At 37.9% G+C, this 17,927-nt stretch overlaps 1 protein-coding gene across 15 annotated transcripts in view; it reads right to left on the reverse strand.

Moving 5' to 3' along the window:
- GRIK1 (glutamate ionotropic receptor kainate type subunit 1) overlaps positions 1–17,927 on the reverse strand; it is a 389,636-nt gene that overhangs the window by 101,525 nt on the left and 270,184 nt on the right. For all 15 annotated transcript variants that reach the window (XM_035283110.3, XM_035283108.3, XM_054249096.2 and 12 more), the window contains 2 exons: positions 11,144–11,197; positions 6,730–6,903 (listed from right to left, as the gene is read on the reverse strand). In XM_035283110.3, coding sequence (XP_035139001.1) covers positions 6,730–6,903; positions 11,144–11,197 — 228 coding nt within the window. The remainder of the gene's footprint in view (positions 1–6,729; positions 6,904–11,143; positions 11,198–17,927) is intronic.

A 17,927-nucleotide genomic window follows, 5' to 3' on the forward strand; every position in this document is an offset into this window, starting at 1 on the left:
TAGCTAATTATTTGCAGAGTTAAACCTGGAATCCAGGTCATAGAATCATAGAATGAAAATTATCATATGGTTTTCCAAAATTGGTTGATTCATTCAACATATACTATGCATTGATTGCTCATGTCTTGGTGGAGGAGGAAACAGAGGACAGGGGTTACTATGTCTCACAATTCTATCAGTCTTTGAGGCCACAGAATAGCTCCACTTATTATTCTGTATGATTTTTATCATTGTATTTTATCATTGTCCTGGGTGTTTATATCTGTTTTTGGATAAGTATATCAGTTTTTTTGGAGGCAGAAACTGCTCGAGTTTAAGTTAACTTTGGTGGCTAACATGATTCCTGACACATAAAAGTTGTTTAAAAATGTTCACTGAAGAAATTAATATTACTTAATTCCTTAAAATGAAATTTATGTTTGTGAGAACTGTATAATTCCAAGGTTTTAAGATGCAGTTTTAAGAAAAAATATTTCATTCCTATTTATGTAATTGACATACAGTCAGATGAGTGGTAGCAGTAATTTCTAAAGCTAAAAAATGTTTTCATCATTTAAGTTTGAGACTTACACAATTATCTTTGTAGGTGAGAAAACTAAGGCTCATGGAAATTGACTGGTATAAGGCTACTCTGTAATCGATTTCATGACCAGGGTTTGAGCCTACACCTGCCTGATTCTAGCACCCATGATCTTTACCACTGTGCTGTACCAATTGTGTTTAATATGAGGAAATTAAGCTACTGGCAGATTGAGACTTTTTGAAATGCAATCAATAACAATAGCTGACATTTATTGAGCACTTATGATATGTCATGTACTGTTCTAAATCCTCTGGAAACATTAAATTTTAACTATAACGTTTATTCTTTTACAGATAAACAAATAAAGATATTAAATGAAATCCCCAAACTCATGGTAGGACGGGCAACATTCAAACCCACGAAGTTGGTGATAGAGTATATGCCCTTAACCATCAAGCTGTGCTGCCTCTAAACCAAGTTATCAGTCTGATGATTTGATAGTTACAATGACAGTTCAATAATGGTTAATATTCACTAATCATTTACTATGTGCCAGGCACTATAAGCACTGTACATATGTCATCTTTTTAACTACTGAAATTAAACGTTTGAAATAGGTATACAGGCAGAGAAATTGAGGCTCGTAGAGGTAGAATAGCTTGCCTGCCATTTTGTAGCCATTAAGGGAAGGAGTGAGAATTCTAATTCAGGATACAAACTCAGATTTCAGCTCACAACCATAGCCACATGCTATGGTGACTTGGACTTTTTTTTATCAATACAATATACTTTTTTTTTGAAAATTTGTATGTGTATTCATTAATTCACTGAATCACCAATGTGATAGAGAAGTTATAAGGACTAGAATTATAATGCTCTGACTTTTCCATAAACCTAGTTTAGAAAAGATGGACATTCTTTCTCAAGGCTGGATGCATATTGGGAAGGGCAATAAAATGATTCAAAATTATAGTTCTAATCTGTGCCTTTCAATCCAAAGAAGAAAATTATTTATTCTAAAAAATATGCTACTCCTTGAAATGCAACGTTTTCTTAGATGGAGAAAAATGTTTGCACTAAATGTATTATAGCACTAATAAACTACCACTGATTTTCCTCCCCCTTTCAGTTTTGTGCTTGAGGCCTGCTTACTGAATGACCGTTGTCATTTTAGGTAATAGGTAATGTAATAGAAACTGGCCTGTTTCAAATTTTCTTCTTCCAAATGTGTTTATGTTCACATTTTGTATATATCTAAAGCTTGGATGAAATCACATTGTTCAATGATCCTAAGAAAATCTTTTTATCACAACGTGAACCATGACATAAGCATATTGAAAGCATATTTCTCCCCAGTACTTAATGTTCTGGTTGTTACAACAATGTGCAGTAAAAGATTAACTCACCAGGCTTGGGGTACTCAGACCATGCACATTCCAAAGAGAGGACTGGCCCCTCGACTGGCTCTTGGGAGATAACTTTTAACTCCTTGGAATATTCCAATAAGAGTGTTATTGTATTCCTGGGGTCCTGGGCAACATCAGATAGTTTATGCTAAAAATATGAATTATGATGAATGCTTATTTTGTTGGCTGAGGGCTCTGGGTCATACTGTATCAATTTGATCTCTTGAAAGGCTGGATACTAAGTGACTAAGGCGAGCTATATGGGAGCTCCATGCCTATGTGACCAAGCATCCCAATAAAAAACATGGACCCCAAGGCTTGGGTGAACTTCCCTGGTTGGCAATACTTTCTACTTGTCATAGACCATTGCTGAGGATTAAGTGCTATTCATGCAACTCTATTGGGAGAGGATACTTGGAAGTTCATGCTTTTCTTGTGTGAACCCTCTGCCACTTTTTCCTTCACTGATTTTACTCTTTGTTTGCTGTAAATCTGTCATTGTGAGTGTAACAGATTTTCTGAGTTCTATGAGTCCTTCTAGCAAATCACCAAATCTGAAGATGGTCTTGAGGACTCCCAACATAAGCCAGTGAGGTGCCACCTCATCTTAGAGACAAGGCCTAACAACACTATATGGGCTTAGAGAGTCCCCATACTTTGCTGCCTGCATGCTATATAATTGTTGCTGGAAATAGCTGGAGGAGGTTAGGGTACTGAAGAGAGACCTAATCTTCAGAGATTGAATGGGTTGGTGATACAGAGTCACATAGGTCCCAGTCATGAGTCCATCCTGGGCTATATGTGCAAGCTAAGGAATGTGTTACTTGGAAACACATGGAATTCTGCCATGGTATTTCAGAATGTCTCTTGTTCTTTTATTGACTAAAAATTGGCTAAACATCAGGTATCATCAAGTAAATTCAATTCTGTGTCCTAGAGGCTTTGCATATGTAATCTAGTTTAATCTGTAGAGTAACACTGAAAGGCGTTATTGTACAGATTTGCAGATGAGCAAGCAAATTGAGAGAGGTTAAGTAACTTGCTCGGGTCACTTAGAAGGCATAGCCAGGATTTAACCCTGGGCTTTTATTATCTGGGAAGATTTTGCTTTTTGTACTAAATCCAGCTGCCTATTTTCTTTCATCGCTGGAGTAGCAGTGGACGTACAAGGTGGGAGCTCTAGGATGTTTTCCCTATGGGTCATGATTAAGGGAAATGTTTACAGGTGAGAGAGCAGGATAAGGCGACTGACTTAACTTTATGCCGTGAGTGGATGTGAAACACTGGAAAGGCAGATGAAAGATCAATGCTTTGTTGTTCCCATGACTCTTGGGCGGTGTTGACTCATAAACAACTTTGGTCCACAGAGAAGAACCCATTTGAGAATGAATCCTCCTATATTACCCCAGTCTATCCAAAAGCCAAAGGGTCAAATCAGTCCAAGTGCTGAGAAAAATTTAAACGTGTAAAAGGGAACAAAGTAGGTTGTATAAAAATCACCCTGAACTTCTGTTAATTCTGTTAATACTTCTGTTGATGAAAAAACTTTCTTTTTTTATTCTCAAGATATTTTTTAATAATCAGTTTCATTGTTTCTGAACTTGGTTGACTTAACAACTTTCTTAGTAACTCAATTTTAACCTAATTTTTAAAGGCAACTTTCTTCTTTAATTAATTTTATTGTTTTTAAGTCTGGTGTCAAGATTTTTTGGACATGGGTATAATTGACTTCTCTATTTTCAGATTTGAATGTTTTTACATTAGCATATTATTTGAGGATTTTTTAAGCATATTAAATTCTAAGAATTGCTTAATCATTAAAAATATTAAAGAGAAAAATAGATAATTGGGTGGGAAGTCAAAATACATGCATTTTCCAATTCCTGTGTTCATCCATATATGTATGCACCACACACAAAAATATGACTATAAACAGCCTTTAGGGAAATTCACCTTGAAGAATAGTGGAATGACACATATGATTTCAGAAAATGCAATTCTATTATAGTAATAGCATTGTTTAAACATTAAGAGTGGCCAGTCTGTGATGCATTTTTTAAAAACACTATTATTTTAAAGTAATCGCTATTGTACTAATCATGCACATTCACACATTTCTTATTTATGGGAACTCTCTTTGCACTTTTATGAGACTATTTCAGTGCTACCTAAATATTTTTCATTTAACATCTTCAGTTTTAGTAGAAGCTTAATTCTTATTTATTTAGTGCATTAATTTCTTTATTAAATATGTATTTATTGGTGTACCTTGCACTGGGCCTTTTCTAGTGTGGGAGAGAAAGCAGAGCACAAAAGCACAAAGCCTTTTTTTCATAAGACACTTTTATGAATGTCTATTCTTGTAGGGGAAGGTACTGAACAAACAAATCAAAATATAATAAGTCAGGTCATAAGAGCAATGAGGAAAACAAAAACAGGTCAGAGGAGAGAGAGAAGAAAACCAGGGAGAGGGCTACTATCCTAGACAGGGAATCATGGAGGCTCTGTCTGGTGAAGTGCCATTTGAGCAGCCTGGATAGGTAATGTTTCTAGGCAGGGGTGGTGTGGGGGGGCAACAAGTGCTTGACATGCAAGAATGAATGAAGGGCAGGGTCTGCTATGTGGACCCAATAGAATTGGAACCAAAGGACATTTTATCTTTAAGGTAGAAAACCAAGAGTTTGGATAGAGGCAACTCAACAGCAAATATTCGTTATCACTGGGTCTGGGGTTGGGGTCATAAGTGTGTTCTTTTCGTTTAACTATTGGGCAACTGGACATCCTTTCATGATCTTCATCTCCGAATGACATGGTTTCCACGTTCCCAAAGTAGCCACATCCAGGAGAAACAGAATGAAAACAGTCAAGTGCAAAGCAAACTCTTTGGATAAGAAGAGGTAAATATTATGCTTCATATAATTTCAAAGTTATTATCTGCATGACTGTTGGATCCAACTCCTCCTGGGCCCTGTGTCCTATCACTTCTTTAAAAAACTAGTATGGACATGGCCTGATATATTTAATAGCTACTCTACCCACTTTTGCTGCATCTTAGTGAGCCACCTTCTTCTGTTCTGGTAAATCCACACTTTCTTTTTGATAGTTTATTATAATAATAACTATAAGAACACAGCCTACAAAACCCTCTCTTAGTTGGGATGATAGTAAAAATCTTCAGGCAGACCAGGTCCTCCTTTCATCCATTGGGACTCTGTCTTGTCACACTGGCCACAGCCCTCGGGTAGCAGCATCACTTCTTGCTTGGCCTGATTCCACATGAATTGCATAGCTCTGTCTCCTTTGTTAGATGATCTTCCTCATCTCAGTCAATACGTACAAACTGTTTTGTCAGCTCAGTATAATTGAACACACAGACTTTTTTTCTTTGTAAATTAAGCCATATTTGTGATGAATATTTAATGTTTGGCATAAATCCACAATCTGTGTTAACATAGCTTCAAACTGTAACTCTTTTAGTGGTACATACCAACCACAGGTAAGAATGATATGAGATCTCATCCTGTGATTGAAATTTCAATGGAAGAGTAGGCAGAGAATTTGGAACCATATTTGGACTCATTGAAATTATAAATCCAAGAGGAAGAAGAGAAAGATCTATCAGCAAGCTTCTCTTTCTGTCTCTGGTATTCCCTCTCCCTTTCAGAAGGCTAGTGTCTCCCTAGATATCCTCTACTTGTTCCTATTCAAAGAAATGTTTCAAATCATCCCAAGGCTCATTTGTACCAAGATGCTTTCCATCATTATCTCTCAGTTCACTTTAAATATTTTAAAAGTTATTTCAGGTTTGAAAAACACTCAGGGAGCCTGAACATAGAATCATCCAGAACCACTTAATTCATTCATTTATTTCTTAGTTTTCATTAGTTCCTCATAAGAAAAAAGAAAAAAAATCCCCAGTTCTTTGTGAGATGATGGGTAAATTGCATCTTAAAAGTGAGAGTGCTTCTCCGATGATAGGAATGGATAATCAAATACTGTGCCAGTTTAAAATGGTATTACCAGCCTGCATTCCACACTATCTTTCCCCTTAGATGGCTCCTACATAGGAAGCATTTTTTAAAACTTATTTCCTGCTATTTTCTTCAGCACCCAGGGAGCTTTATTAGAGAAATAAAGTGAAGGGAAGTGCATTTGACAACAAAAGACAAATGATGTTAAGGAGAAGCTCTCTGATGAGGCAGTTCACAATTTATCTGTTCAGCAGAGTATCTCTGACTTGTCAGCAGGCAGGTCTGGCATCTACTTCAAGAGCGACATATGGCTGGTATTAAACACTGTCAGTTCTGCAGAGGTGAGCCTACACACATCCAGGACAGGAAGACATGAATACACCGACTGTTTGTAAATCCAGCATTTTTCCACATTGCCTCTGCTTGCTGAAATGTGGCAGAAGTAAGCAGCACAAATAGGTTCTGCAAAACTCGCAGATAGGTTGTTCCTCCTCTTCCCCAGCAGCCACCTTCCCCTCAATCACATTCCTAGAGCAAAACGCTCTTCACATGTCCTTGCATTGGTTTGGCTGATAATGGTGGCTACTCTTGCTAAGATTTTATTTTTATCTGGGACAAGTACATCCAGGAAGTTAAAAACAGCAGTTATTGCTAGTAGCCAGTCACAGCCTTTCAAATTACCTAAAAAGCATACTCTCTTTTCTCTAATGCAAGTCAAGGCACCCACCGTAACATTTGTCTCTAACATTTTAAAGACACATAAGCTCTTAATCTAGCCACCAAGGAATTCAAATATTGTCGCAAATGATTTTATTTTAAAATGACTCACTGTCATCATGCCATCCAAAAGGCCAGTCTCGGGCCTGGGTGGGGCCTGCAGTCTCTCCATGGACCACTTCTCAATGATGGATGACACGTGAGGGTTGTCGATGTTAAGGAGCCGAAACCCGGTCATGTTTACTCCGCTGTACCTATAGAGTTCCAGGTCTAAAGCAAATAAGTCCTGTGTAGCATGAAAAAGGAGAAAAGTGGAAAAGAATTCACATTTTCATGGTTTTTTTTTTTTTTTTCAAAATAAAATTAATGGTTGCAGCAGCAACTAATATAGCGGTACCTCTCATCTGTGGTTTTGTGGTTCATAGTGTCAGTTACCTGTGGTCAACCACAGCTGGACCACATTAAATGGAAAACTTCAGAAATAAGCAATTCTTAAGTTTAAAATTGCACACCATTCTGAGTAGCATGAGGAAATTGTGAGCTTCCCATGCAGTCCTGCCTGGGACATGAATTATCCACACTATTGATGCCACCTCCCCATCAGTCACTTAATAGCTGTCTCAATTATTAGGTCGACAATTGTGATATGGAAGTGCTTTGTTAAGTTACCCTTATACTTCAAATAGTCCCATACTGCAAGAGTGTTGTGCCTAATTTATAAATTAAGCTTTATCCTAAGTATGCACATGTAGGAAAAACATACTCTATATGGAGTTTGGCACCATCCTAGATTTTGGGCATCTGTTGGAGGTCTCAGAACATATCCCCATTGGATAAAGGGGGACTGCTCTAGCTTAAAACAAAAATGGCAGCCATACCACACTATTCCAATAAAAGAACATTTCCCCATTGTTTTTCATTCACATGCTGTCCTAATAATTCTAGGACAATAATCAGTTTTCATTTTCATCTATTTTATTTTTGCCATACTGTTAGAGTTTGGATAAGACAAGAAAAGGAATTTTGCTGTTGCTGATTAATATGTCCTTGGGCATAGGATGTCGCATTCTAAAAAGCTGAAAGTTCTGTTCTCAGTTTATAGCCTTTGGGGAATGGGAAAGAATATTTATTTCCATTTAGTTCAATGCTCTTATTTTACAGAAGAAGAAACTGAGGTTCTGAGTGGTGATGTGACCATAACAGGAATCACTGGCAATACCTACTGTTCTCCATGAGGTCTTGCACCCCAGGCTGTTCCAGGTCTTGCCCAAAGGCAAATTTGGAAACTGCAAATGTGTTTGGCAGGAAAATCACTTCTGGTAGAAAAAAATTATCTCCTGGCTTATTAAAAATAACTCATATCTCATACAATGAGGGCATGAAGAATGTTCACTGAATATAGGCTCAGAATAGGAGCTGAAGGGTGCTCTTCATAGAATATACTAGATCACAAGGCTGCATGGGTGCAAGAACATCTTAACAAGGGAAACCATTCCCTTTCAGACAGTGTTTCAGGAAAAAAAGTTGAATTCCTCCTAATGTTTTCTATTACAGATGAGGCTGGATGTAAACTAGAATTTCTAAATTGATTCACATTTAAGAAAGACATGTAATAATTTGAGCTTTTTTCTCATATAAAAAGATTATATTAAAAAAATATATCAGTAATCCCAGTACTTTGGGAGGCTGAGGTGGGCTGATGAGAAAGTCAAGAGATTGAGACCAGCCTGGCCAATAAGGTGAAATCACATTATTATAACAGTATGGCAAATCTCTACTAAAAATACAAAATTAGCTGGACGTGGTGGCACATGCCTGTAGTCACAGCTACTGAGTAGGCTGAGGCAGGAGAATCGCTTCAACCTAGGAAATGGAGGTTGCAGTGAGTTGAGATCATGCCACTGCTCTCCAGCCTGATGACAGAAAGAGATTCCATCTCAAAAAAGACCCAGCTTTCAAAAACATTTAACAGAAAAATGTACTTCCATAAAAGTTTCCTAACAATGTAACCGCTTTCTGAAAGTGCAATACAAGATAGTACTTTATCCGTGATGATTACAGGTACTGAAAAGCAGCAGCTTCAGAAAGCTTTGCGATTTGCATTTGCAGAAGATGCATACAAATTGAATCTTTTGAGGCACTCTCTCTTTCCCAAGATATCTTTGGATGAGGCATTAGAACTAAAGAGCACATCCCCACGCTCCTAGATTAACTTCAGAAAAGGTGCACAATACTGCCTTTTACAGCATTATATATTTTTTTCTGAAAACTAAATAACTATTTTTTTCTTTAACTTTTATTAATACTCATGGGTAAGAATGATGAGAATATAAAAACCAACCAGCACAAAATGCAGATAAAATCAAAGGAAAAGGATGAAGGAAGCAAAATTAAAGAAGACCCAGGAGAATGTGAGTCTGTTGGCACACTCAGTGGGTAGAAAGAAAATTAACTCCAGTCTCAGGAGGCAAGACAGAAACTTCCAGAATACATATGAATCTCCTCAGGGATTCAATAGTACATAGATTTAACACACTAAAATGAAATACATTAAATGTGTACAAAATTAGGTTGTCTTAATTTTGGGCTTCTATGCATCAAAGAATGATGGAAGTCCAAATTTAATTTGCTACATTCCCTTATGCATGTAGAGTGAGTGTTATGGGTGAAGAGAAATAGGAGTGCACAACTTATTCATCCCTTATGGTCTCCATTGAGGACTAGCCTTGTTTGGTTCCATTGTTCATATTCCTTCCCAAATTTCTCCCAACTCCAGCTGTGCACACCAGCCCTTCCAGAGTGTGCACAGCTGGGCTGGTGAAAAGTTCCGAGGCAGATAGCCATGCCATCTTGAGTAACCCTTAGGTGTTCTTGGTGATGGGAAGAACCATATTTGTGAACAGAGTGAGCAGTTCCTAAGTTTTCCTTCAGCTGTTCTTAAAGATGACATGGTCAAGGAGCAGGAAGAGATCGGGCATGGTAGCTCACACCTGTAATCCCAGCACTTTGGGAGGCTGAGGTGGGTGGATGACCCGCGGTTGGGAGATTGAGACCAGCCTGATCAACATGGAGAAACCCTGTCTCTACTAAAAATACAAAATTAGCCGGGCGTGCTGGCACATGCCTGTAATCCCAGCTACTCGGGAGGCTGAGGCAGGAGAATTGCTTGAACCCAGGAGACAGAAGTTGCAATGAGCTGAGATCGCACCATTGCAGTCCAGCTTGGTCAGCAAGAGCAAAACTCCATCTCAAAAAAAAAAAAAAAAAAAAAAAGAAAGATGAAGAAGCAGGAAGAGGCAGATGGGAAGACCACAGAAACCTTAGTTCAGGAGGAGTTTCTACCATGTACCCACTTCCACCCCATGCTCAATGGCAGTAATGATTTTGACAACTATCCCAAAGCATTCATCTCGTGATGTCCTCTGCACCCCTTCATCCATCAGAGGACATCACGAAATGAATGCTTTACTTATTTGAGTCAGAAATAGAATTTACTACTTCGGGTCCTTATTCTAAATTATTTGAATTCTCCTACTCACTAGCTTGTCAGTTGCATTTGCTAAAATGGTACTGTTACTGAGTCCCCCACAATCCAGGTCGAATTTAGCTGATACACTCTTACAGATTAGAAAGGGAGCTTGAATTTAGCTGATACATTCTTACAGATTAAAAGGGGAGCTTGAATTTAGCTGATACACTCTTACAGATTAAAAGGGGAGCTTGAATTTAGCTGATACACTCTTACAGATTAGAAAGGGAGCTTGAATTTAGCTGATACACTTTTACAGATTAAAAGGGGAGCTTGAATTTAGCTGATACACTCTTACAGATTAGAAAGAAAGCTCTGTTTTTCTTCTCATGTAAGAAAGTGGAGTGTGCAAGTGTGTGGTTGGGGAGGTGGGGGCTGTCACTGATTTCTGAAATTGACTGAATGAAAGTTCTCACATCAGTTTGATGTGTTAAATACCCTAAATCATTCTTTATAATCAGATAGTCTCTCAACATTTAAGATGTTCGATGGTTTCTTTTGGATTTCTAAGGCTTAGTACCATGATTTTTCTTTATGGTGCAAAATATTCAATGTACAGAGCATCTTCAATACTTCCCTTTTTGAAGGATTTTCAAACATCTGACAGGTAACCCTTGGCTAACCCAGCTATCTGCTGGACACAGGCAGGAAAGCCACATAAAGTCAATGAATGCCAGACACACTTGGATGCACCTGCTAATGTATATAAAAATTGTAGATGATGCTTTTTTATGAATAGGTTTTACTTTGATAGTTTCTATTTAATGGAAGTTTCATTTTAATTTCATTCTAAATGCACATACATTGATGCTAGTTAAAAAAAAAAAGAAAGAAAGAAACCTGCTGCTCAGCATTGCTGGATTTAGAGGATTCTTAAGAAAGTAAGTCAAGGCTCCATGACAATATCCTGCCTTGGACACTGGTGAGGCCACCTCTGAAATAACCATGTGAAGATGTTTCCTAACATGTGGAGTACATTTCTCCCAGATGTACTTACCAGAGTTGTGAAAAAGTAGTGATAGTATTCAGTCATCATGCCCATGAACAGAATCTGAAAAAGATAAATAGGGGGAAAGAATCAGGAACAGAATTATAATAAGAACTGGATAATTTATAGGGTGACTACAAAAGCCAGGGAACATAGAACAGGAAGGGTCCTTGGAAATTCACAAACTTAGTAGATCAGAATCCTGAGATCAATGAGTGGCTGGTGTGGAGCAAGGCCACTGGCCTCCAGCCAACACTATTTCTGTTACACACTGCTTGACTTACATCTAAGTAATGGGTCTGATGATCGAATGTAAAAGTAGTTTGGGCCAGGCACGGTGGCGCACGTCTTTAATCCAAGCACTTTGGGAGACCAAGGCGGGTGGATCACTTGAGGTCATGAGTTTGAGACCAGCCTGATCAACATGGTGAAACCCCATCTCTACTAAAAATACAATATTAGCTGGGTATGGTGGTGCATGCTTGTAATCCCAGCTACTTGGGAGTCTGAGGCATGAGAATCACTTGAACCCAGGAGGCAGAGGTTGCAATGAGCCAAGATCGCACTATTGAGCTCCGGCCTGGGCAAGAAGAGTGAAACTCCATTAAAAAAAATTGTTTATACTCAACAAATTTTATATTTGGAGTTGTCCATAATGTACAGGGTTTTGTCTTTCCCACTGCCCAAGTGTCTGAGCAATTTCATACTTAGAAATATGTATTTTATTGATCTCCCTAGCTTAGGACTTAGCATAATGCCACCTTCAGAGTAGAACTTATTAAATGTTGAATTGGCAATACTGGTATGTAGATATGTTTAAATGAAGATTTATAAATAAGTATATCTCTGAAACCTTTCTCTCTCCCCCTTTTCCATGAGTAGGGGAAGAGAGGATTCATTAATGGATAAAAGGATAGGGACTATTCTGACATCAATTTCACACTGTCTCTTCATGCTGATTCTCAGATAACTACTTGGGATTGTGATATCTCCAGACATTCTGTGAGCATGTATACTGTTTTCACTTTGCGAAAGAAGAGAAAAAGGAGGTGGGTAGGAAGGACAGGAGTTCTATGTCCATTAAATTGTGGTCTTACTTTTGGAGTCCTGGAAATGGTGTCAACCGAGAAGAAGCTGAAAATGGGTTGGAGATAATTCTTTCTAAAGAATAAGGATATCACTTTCCTTGGGATAGATTACCAAAATAACTATTTGGGTGCTATTTTTTCTTTGTCTTTGCATAGAAATGAAGAGAGGTTTAGAAATCACGTATCCAAGGTAGTTTTCCCCACAACTCTCGTCAATTCTGGATGCAAGTAAGAATCCCCTCTGGAAGTTTTTATATCAAAGATTCTTAGACTCCATCACAGGAACATTCTGAATTAGGATTTCTGAGAGTGTAGCCTGGATTTCTGCATTTCACAGCTGTGTTTGAAAATCACTGCTCTATGGAAAACAGGTACATTTGCATTAAATAACAAAGATTTTCAGATCTTCAGTTGAAGAGATGAATTGAAAAGGTCTGGAGAAAGGCAATGCAAATGATCAGAGGTCCTGGAAGGTGCCTAAGATATGTGAACTAGAATGATTTTACATGAAAAGAAATAAGAAACAAAGAGGGTATTACTAGATGACATAAACTTCCTTAGGGAGGCTTTGGATCCCCTGTTAAGTGATAAGCATTTTTTTTAAAACAACCATTTAACTAATTATTTTTATTATTACATCATAGCATGAACACCGGTCCTATACCTCTCAACGTCTCTACTAAGGTGAAAACCAGAGGAATATTTAGTGAACCTGTAATGTCCTGAACGTAAGACAAATGACAGAAAACTCTCCATGAATCATCAGCCCACAGGATGTAAGTCACTCCTATGGTGACAACAAGACCAGGCACAGGAAAGGATTTTTTGAAAAAGGGTAGACTTGCTTTAGTGCCATCAATAACATTTAAAGCCATGCATGGTGAGGTCTTGTTAGCTGTTCTCTTATATCATTCGGGCATAAAGAGCTGGCCTGCCAGGGTCAGTCAGAAATCCTATTTTTCACTTTGGTCATTAGATAGTGTAATTGCAGCCAAGATTACCTCTTGAAAGGGAACTCGGCAAGTTTTATGTGACGATATAGAGCTGGATACTAAGGTTTAAAATATTGTTTCTGAAACTGAAAATAGAACACAAAAGCATTTGAGTTTATAGCTTTTCACTTGGGTAATATTTTTCTTTTTAAACTTCGTTATGGAGGCTTTGAATCCCTCGTTAAGAGATACGCATTTTTTAAAAACAATCATTTAACTAATTATTTTTATTATTGTCTTTCAGAATTCCTGGAGGTAAATATTCATTTGATATGCCTTTTAGTGTTAGGAAAGAGATATGAAAATGCAGGGAATAAACAGCTAACAGGCAAGCTGTTATTGCAAAACGAACCCTGGGGTCCTCCAGGTACACATTTTATTGCTATAGTAGAAAAATCCTGGTTCCTTTTCCTAGCTAGTTGCTTGCATTAGTGTTTCTGGCTCTTCCCTTGAATTTACTAGAAATTGAAATTAAGAAATAAGTCCAGTCATTGATCATCAGCCTGTCAACTTTGTGGACACTCAGCCTGGTGAAGGAGAAACATCTAGATAAGAACAACATAGTCAATAGCACCAAAGGCAGCGCTTTTAAAGCAGTTGTTCTTACAATGGTCTTTAAGCTGACTGAGGCCAGTACCCCTATCGTCTAATTGTAGCATACTTTATAAATAAAAGAATTGCATTCCCATTTTGATCTTCTCTCGGCATGTTGGTATTTCCACTAAAAGTCGTTAAGGGATTAAGAAAATGTCACATCAAAATAAATGTCAGTTTTAAAAATATGGGAAGTTTTCTAATAGTTCTTTGTAGAACTTACTTTTTCCTGAGAATGACTAGCTTCTTTGAATTTTAATACAGTACTTGTGTGCTGAACTGACCAAGTGGTATTGATCGAGGTACTATGTATACTTTACTAGGGCAGTATTGCTAGGAACCATCTCTGGCTTTATTTATTTGCAACAATTAATTTTTTTGGCACAAAACACATCATGTCACACATATTAAAATGTAATAAAGACAGCTATCAGTAGTGTTCATATGGATAGCATATTTCTCCAAATTGCTTCCACTAATATGTTCTTCTAATAAGGCTCCTTTCTTTCTTTCTTTCTTTCTTTCTTTCTTTCTTTCTTTCTTTCTTTCTTTCTTTTTCTTTCTTTCTTTCCTTCCTTCTCTTTCTTTCTTTCTTTCTTTCTTTCTTTCTTTCTTTCTTTCTTTCTTTTTCTTTCTTTCTTTCTTTTTCTTTCTTTTTTTTGAAACAGAGTCTCATTCTGTCACCCCAGGCTGGAGTGCACTGGCATGATTTTGGCTCACTGCAACCTCCGCCTCCTGTATTCAAGCGATTCTCCTGCCTCAGGCTCCTGAGTAGCTGGGATTGCAGGCATGCGCCACAATACTCGGCTAATTTTGTATTTTAGTAGAGACGGGGTTTCACCATGTTGGCCAGGTTGGTCTCGAACTCCTGACCTCAAGTGATCCTCCCACCTCGGCCTCCCAAAGTACTGGGATTACAGGTGTGAGCCACTGCCCCAGTCAAGACTCATTTCTTAATAGAATTGTTCTTATTAAACAACTTTTGACATTATGTCATTGACTCAGATCGACAAACAAGTTAAAAACAACTCAGTCCTTTTGTTAACATTATGTATGTAAAATAGGTGGGTTGTTGAATATATATTGATTTAAGAAGATTCCTAGTGTGGACATCATCAGTACTGCTTTCCAGGTTTCCCACTCAACGGGCACATACTAGGATTGCCTTTCCTAGTCCCTTGAGCTTGGGTGAGTGTATGTGCTGGTTCTCGCCAGTGAAGTGGAGATGATTCTGACATATGTCACTCTCCAGAGATCTCAGTTACCTAACATCATAGTATTGTTAGCAGTGCCAGAACAAGCTGTTCATTTTTGAATAAATACATTTTTTCTGTTTCATGAATACTGCAAGTCATGGAAATGGTCTTGTTTACAACTTTGTTTTGATTGCTAGGAAGTTTAGGGTCAAAATTACAAGTTTTCCATTGGCAACTAGACAGGATCACAGGGTATACATTTTATGTGTGTGAATGTCAACCAGCTTTATGTTTTTCTTACCTACTTTTCTCCTTTGTGCCAACTCTCCTCCCTTTAAAAACATTTATTAATTTGTTTCAAATGTATTTTTCCAGGTGGCTTCAATTCTTTATAGAATAAAGATATTACAGATTAACAAATAATCATGATTGGGACAAGTCAAATAATTTTTCCCCATAAGAAGAGATGGAACTCTTCAGATCTGATGTAGCTGAGTTGGGTTAGAGTAATGAAAAAAAGGTTTCCATCAAAACAGTTTTTTACCACTAACTCCAGTGATCACCATTGGTGGTAAATTCTAATCTGTATTGTTACAAAATTAATTATAAGAACTCAAAAGACACCAATACCAAAAGTCTTAAGCTCCTGCATACTTACAACATTCCATTCCATCTAGATAACATAATCCTTAAATCAGCAAGAGGGAGGAGGGTAGCTTGTACCTATTGTAAATGCTTTCTTACTATCATGCTACTGTACATGGAAATACCATGAGACTATTCCATTGTTTCAGTAGCTACAAAATAATTACTGCTTTCTTTTATTTGCGGCAAATGGGTCATCAGAAGGCGGAATAAAAACTTAATGCCAGCGGGTGTGTAGCTCATGCCTGTAATCCCAGCATTTTGGGAGGCCAAGGTGGGCAGATCACCTGAGGTTGGGAGTTCAAGACTAGCCTGATCAACAAGTAGAAATCCTGTCTCTACTAAAAATACAAAAAATTAGCCTGGCATGGTGACACATGCCTGTAATCCCAGTTACTCGTAAGGCTGAGGCAGGAGAATTACTTGAATTTGGGAGGCAGAGGTTGCTGTGAGCCAAGATTGCACCATTGCCCTCCAGCCTGGGTGACAAGAGGGAAACTCCATCTCAAAAAAACAAAACAAAACAAAACAAAACTCCATGACAGCTGGCGCTTGAAAGGACAATTCTAAGGCCCCACTGTTATCAGTATATCCTGGGACACAGTCACTGCTCATTGACAGCCATAATCCCACATTGGTCCAGCTGTTTTCTGGAGCTTTTGCAACAGAACTCTTATGACCTTGTTCACAGTGGTATTGACCTTCTTAGTCTAGCCTAGTTGTTCTTGGCAATGATGATATCTTATATCCTGATGGGTGATGTTATCGAGAACAGCCTGCGCAGCATCGTTTTAGTTAGTCTTGTGTGTCCTTAATGATGACCCAGATGTAGTTCATAGGGATCTAACGGCTGTGGCTGGTGACAGGGTAATTCTATAAAATACATGGAAAGTCTTTGGCTCAGAGTCTTCCAACAACACGTGGAGGTATCTTAAAGAGCTTGCACCACATTTCAGTCTGATCATTTCCTGGAAGGCAATGCAGAGCTATGGAGACAGCAATGAAAAATTCCTCTCCACGAATTCTCAGCAACCATCACTAAGGGAAATCCATATGTCACACATAATAGGCCTGCTACTACTATTGTGGTAACAAAAACTCAGAATGGAACCTGGAGTGCTCCCGAGCAATTTTGAGGTGTTCTTGTAATATTTATATGGTTTTTTTTACTGCTATTTTTTCATTGAAAAATAGGCATCTTGGAAGTTTATACCGACTAAGCTGAATTGTATTTCTCTTTTTATAGCCTTCTCAATATCAGGATAAATTCTAAACCACCAGACACGGTTTGTAGTCAATAATTTCAAGTAAATAACTTCCAAATGGGTGAACATGCAATGTGGCTAAAATAATGGTTTTTACCGCAAGATAGAAACAAGTTTTTTTTTTTTTTTTTTTGCTACAGTACTCTTCAGCGAACCAGCAAAATGATATCAAATCTCAGCACAAATTGTAAGGTGAAAGTTTGAGCTGCAGGATGTAGCTCATTTGCTAACTGTAATATTTTAGACTGCATCTATACTCTCCTCTGAGCCAGTTGCCTCCTTGGCCATGTGATTTTTAATGTTCATTATCAGTAGAACAAGGTAGATATAAGTCAGTCTTTAGATCAGTGTTTATTGCTATAGAAAGTACATTCATGCTATAGAAAGTATGCTGAATGAATATAGCTTACATTTACAAAAGTTACAATGGAATGTATATAAAACAGCATTAGACCCCAGAAAATCCTGATATACAGAAAGATACCCCTTCTATGGAGTAGGCTGAATAATAGTTCCTTGAAGATGTCCACATCCTAATTCCAGAACCGACTAATATGTTCCTTTACATGGAGATAGATTTTACGGATGTGATTAAATGAAAGATTTTTGAGATGGGGAGATTTCTCTGAGTTATCTAGGTGGCCCAGTGTAATCACAATGAAAACAGCAGGGTCTTGAGGCAGAGAAGGTGTAAATGGAAATGTATGAATGGAAGCAGAGAGAAAGAGGGAGTGTGATGTGGAATGAGGACAGCCTCTGTAAGTCAGAAAAGGCAAGAAATTGGATTTTTCCCCAGAAACTTCCATAAGGAAAGCAGCCCTGCTAGCAACCTGATTTTAGAATTCTGATCTCTAGAACTATAAAAGAATATATTGTTTAAGCCACTAAATTTGGGATAATTTGTTACAGCAGCAATAGAAAGCCAATACATCTCATTTTCTCATCCTTCTGTGATTATGGCATATGAAATTGCACAGCTTTGGTACATTAACATGAAAAACATGTATCAAGAG

The sequence above is a fragment of the Callithrix jacchus genome, chromosome 21 (genome assembly GCF_049354715.1).
Source record: "Callithrix jacchus isolate 240 chromosome 21, calJac240_pri, whole genome shotgun sequence".
Classification (NCBI taxonomy): Eukaryota; Metazoa; Chordata; class Mammalia; order Primates; family Cebidae; genus Callithrix; species Callithrix jacchus.